Source organism: Morone saxatilis, unplaced genomic scaffold (genome assembly GCF_004916995.1).
Source record: "Morone saxatilis isolate NCDOM2014 unplaced genomic scaffold, NCSU_SB_2.0 Contig15, whole genome shotgun sequence".
In the NCBI taxonomy this organism is placed as follows: Eukaryota; Metazoa; Chordata; class Actinopteri; family Moronidae; genus Morone; species Morone saxatilis.
This window is the reverse complement of record NW_023339707.1, coordinates 21579585-21584296: the sequence shown is the minus strand read 5'-3', so window position 1 is coordinate 21584296 and position 4712 is coordinate 21579585. Positions and strand designations below refer to the sequence as shown.

Sequence of the window (4712 nt, the reverse complement as noted above, 5' to 3'; positions counted from 1 at the left end):
TTTTTACTTGCCTCTAGTTATCTACGTCTTTGGTAATTGTTTCCAGATTATATGTTTAAGTGTTAGTCTCTGTGCTTGGAGATGTTTGATCAAAGGCATGACTGTTTAAATGTTGTGTTGTTACAGAATCTGAAGGATGTTCTGGCAGATCTTATCCCTAAAGAACAGACCAGGATCAAGAACTTTAAACAACAGTATGGCAAAACCAACATAGGACAGGTTACTGTTGACATGGTGAGTGACTTCTTGGGATGTTATGACAAAATAAATGGTATGTGTCAAGGGATTCAAATAAAATCAGAACTACAAAGCCAGATTCTTTAAATAAATTCTTTAGGAAGGAGCCTGTCGTAGATGAGACGTGGCATATTGGCTTCACCTAATCTGTCTAGGCCTGTCCAGCCTTATTTACTGTGTCAGGTGTCACTGTACGGTCGTGTCCCTCAGAGGTCACAATGTGAAGCTGCACTGATACCTGCCAGTGGAGGCGTTTTTAGCTGAGTCACTCAAACCTCTACTGTACACTGCCAACTCGCACAGCTCCCATATACGCTCACGCACACACAGCAGTGCAACAACTGCATCGTCCTCCTCTGTTTGTCACGCACTTCATCTCTGACCTCTGGCTAGTTGCCTTTGGGTTTTTTAGAAAAAAAAGAATTGGGGGTCTTGACAAGAGTCTGTTTCACTTTCAACAACAAGAAGTAAGCATTCAGCTGATGTTATGTGCGTCTATTTATTCTTATTTTCTAATTCCAGTGCATAATGTTACACACTTAACTGTGAATTGGATTTAGGTTATTTCTTCCCGTCTTTGTAAAATACATGGCAGCAATTGATAACCAAGATCAGCAATTGTTCTGCTCCACTTAGAGCAGTCAGTCGATTTTGGCTTTACATAACTGTTCTATTTACAACTGTATATATCGTCTTAATAAGACAGTTTTCAATATGTAATGTCTTTTCTATGCTTGTGTTTTCATCCACAGGTCTATGGAGGTATGAGGGGAATGAAGGGTCTGGTGTATGAGACCTCCGTGTTGGATCCTGATGAGGTCAGTATGGCTCATAAGCGGCACAAGCATTATGATTCTTACAGTGGCTTTATAGTCTAAACACCCTTTGCCTGTATGAGATTAGCCTGCCTCAAAGGCACTTACCTTGATTGCTTTCTTACTGAAGCTGCCTTTAGTGGCAGAGTGGAATTGCTGTTATATATCTTTTTCTAGCAGGCCATCACGTGTAATGAGATATTGAATCATCAAAATTCAGTGGTTAGACTTAGAGCTCATGTTGGCAGCTTGCCCCCACTCACTTGATGGGCCATTTCAGGATAAGTTGAATATGTATAATCACCTTTGCGTCTCTTGGTCTCTCTGTTGATACACAGGGTATCCGTTTCCGGGGCTACAGCATTCCAGAGTGTCAGAAGCTGCTGCCTAAAGCTCCAGGAGGTGAGGAGCCGCTGCCCGAGGGTCTCTTTTGGCTGTTGGTCACAGGACAGGTGCCCACTGAGGAGCAGGTGAGTGGAACAGGAGCGCTGAATCTACAAAGAATACAATAGAGCTATAATGAGGGAGCTGCAGCTGTTCATTCTCTACGTCCATCTGTCAGTGTATCTCAAACACTGCTCGTCAGATTTTGACACAACGTCCCTTCGCTGTTTCAGCATTTTCAAAATTAAATATTCCTGCAGATTAATGATTAGTTAAAAGAGGAACTCCATAATATATGAGGGATAACATGATTACTAGTGCCCCACCAATACCATTTATAGTGACTTTTTGAGCTACAGTGAAAATAAAATATTGTTCACAAACTTTGCACCAGTATGAACATACAAAGGAACTCAGAAGGCTGCTTTCTGAAACATATAACTTTATAATATTTAAGTCAAATATTCTTCAACATGTTAAATAATTTAACCTTTATATTGTCAACCAATTCTTGCTGACATTGCTGAGACCTGTATTGTACATTGCAGTGCACCCTGCTGGATAGACTTTGCAGTGACAGCACTATATTACCACAAGCATTCTTTTCCTGCATTGTATACCGGGAAACAGTTTCCATATTATTTAACATATACACAGATAGCGATATAATACCAGCTGATAATATCAGCTGATCGTATCGGCTGGGCTCTAATGATTATTATTGACTTGTTAACATGGGAAGGGTGATCAAAAGATGTTCGGCTGGATATGACTCTGTCAATTATGTATGACATGGTCTTACAACAGTCTTATATAAGGTTGAGATGTTGTATAACTGGGAAACGAGGACATTTGTGACTTAAATAGGCATTTTATTTCTGATAGCTATCTCCAGGAAGAGTGAAATAAGGATTAAGTGACTGATAAGCCTTCACCTTTGAGCTGAATCTTTTCACTGAAGATAGCTTTCACCTCTTTGCCCTTTGATATGATCTGCAATTGACTCGAAGAAGTCAGCTAATGAAGCTAGTTTGATCATTTTTTTCCCCCCCTCCGTGAAATAAACCAAACCTTATACTTGAACAGCTTAGGCCCTTTCTTGGCACTGTTGTTGTGTATAGTCATATTTGGTGGAAAAGTACAGTTACAACCAAATCTTTGTATGTGTGCCTGTTGCACACATTTCCAAAATGTAAAAACATGACATAGAAAGAACATGAAAGTGAAAATCTCAGGTCACCCACTTATATTGTGTGCTCCTGTTCCTCCAGGTGAACTGGGTGTCCAAAGAGTGGGCGAAGAGAGCAGCGCTTCCCTCTCACGTTGTCACCATGTTGGATAACTTCCCCACAAACCTACACCCCATGTCTCAGTTCAGTGCTGCCATCACAGCTCTGAACAGTGAGAGCAGCTTTGCACGGGCCTACTCTGAGGGTGTCCACAAGACCAAGTACTGGGAGGTGAGATCATATCTGGACACACAGAAAACACATCTGAAAACAAGCTGGTGACTTGGCACTAGAGTGGAAATGTTTGTCCAAATTAAAATATCTTGACTATTGGATGGATTGAATTTGGTACGGATATTCATGGTCCAAAGATGATGAATCCACAGTGTTGTTTTCAGTTGTGTAAAGAGTGTTACAGCCTCACAGGGCTGTTAGCATGGCTGTAGACTTTTGGTCTGGTTCCATGCCCTCTTTCCAAATCCTTTTTACATTGTTTCTTCTAGTTTGTCTATGAGGACTCCATGGACTTGATTGCCAAGCTGCCCTGCATTGCTGCAAAGATCTACCGCAACCTGTATCGCGAAGGCAGCAGTATCGGAGCCATCGACTCCAACCTGGACTGGTCCCACAACTTCTCCAACATGCTGGGCTACAGCGATGCCCAATTCACTGAGCTAATGAGGCTCTACCTCACCATCCACAGGTGCAACTTGAACACATACCTTTTTTAGATTATAAACTAGCTTTGAAATGGGGTTCTCAGCAATTTGAGGATTTATGCTCCACTTATTCTTCTAGTCACACTTGGATCAAAGTCATGCAATTTTAATGTAAATTAAATGTTGAGCTTGAAGCAAAACTTAGATGAAGTGTTTTCCCAAAGATTCACAGTTTAAAGTGGTATCCAATTTAAATTGTGAATCTTTTTCTGTGCCCAAGGGCTAAGATAATACTGGTTTTATTCATGGAGTTTAAGAACACGTATTTCTAACATAAGCTGTATAAAGGCATATATATATATCCAGAATTGTGCAATAAAAAAAGAACAAAACATCAGTTTAACTCAAATAGTTGTCCACTATTAGGCTTACATAACACCACGCCATGTACGAGCTTGTCAAAGTTCACAGGAGAATCCTCATCATTGCAGTGTGTGAGGCAACTTCTGCTGTTCAAACAGTCCTGCTAGCCTGAATTGGCTGCTACCCACAATCTGTGGTTAGTGTAGGCATCAAACCAGTGCCACAAGCAGAACATGTGCTATCAAAGTGACCCAATATCAGAGTGCTGGTGAATATATTTATTTTTTATTACACGGAGGGTAAATGCAGGGCTCGACCAACTTTATCCCCAAGGAGTAAATGTGCTCCTAAATAAAAACATTTAGGAACACAGTGAGAAGTACCAGGTACTTTAGAGGAGACAAAACTATATTTTCAGATTTCTTGAAGTACCAATGAAAAAACCAACCTTAAAAATATTTGATGCATGAATAATTTGGAACTGCTCAGGAGCAATTTCAGTGTAATGAATGCCAGTTTGGATTTGTAATTGTTTTTGTTGTTTGTTGTTGTTTACAGTGACCATGAAGGAGGCAACGTCAGTGCCCACACCAGCCACTTGGTGGGTAGTGCCCTGTCTGACCCCTACCTGTCCTTCAGTGCTGCCATGAATGGTCTGGCTGGTCCTCTGCATGGCCTGGCCAATCAGGTTTGTACCAAGCAGACTGTTATTTCCACTGTATTTTCACATATAGTAGATGCAATTTAGCAGGCTTCAAAGGTTGGTGTACGGCTAATTGTTGTTTATTGCATCCCTAAAGTAGTCTCACAATAAGCCTTTTTCTCAGACATTTTGACATATCACAGTAGGAAAGGCACATATATAATAAATTTGATGATGGTTTGAATTATATTAAGCTGCTTCAGTTTCAGGGTCCCAGTATTGTGCCTGCTGGCTCACTGTCACGCTGCCATGGCTAACTGGGACACCTAAACAAAATGGAGCCCTTGTTATTAGTAACACCTGTGTTTTTCTTACTGTGACA

The 4712-nt window shown here is 40.9% G+C and overlaps 1 protein-coding gene across 1 annotated transcript in view; it reads left to right on the top strand.

Moving 5' to 3' along the window:
• The window catches only part of cs (citrate synthase), an 11374-nt gene that overhangs the window by 4447 nt on the left and 2215 nt on the right, over positions 1–4712 (top strand). Inside the window, exons 3-8 of the mRNA XM_035656206.1 lie at positions 127–234; positions 990–1055; positions 1391–1522; positions 2708–2896; positions 3169–3368; positions 4246–4375. Of these exons, the coding sequence (XP_035512099.1) occupies positions 127–234; positions 990–1055; positions 1391–1522; positions 2708–2896; positions 3169–3368; positions 4246–4375 (825 nt within the window). The remainder of the gene's footprint in view (positions 1–126; positions 235–989; positions 1056–1390; positions 1523–2707; positions 2897–3168; positions 3369–4245; positions 4376–4712) is intronic.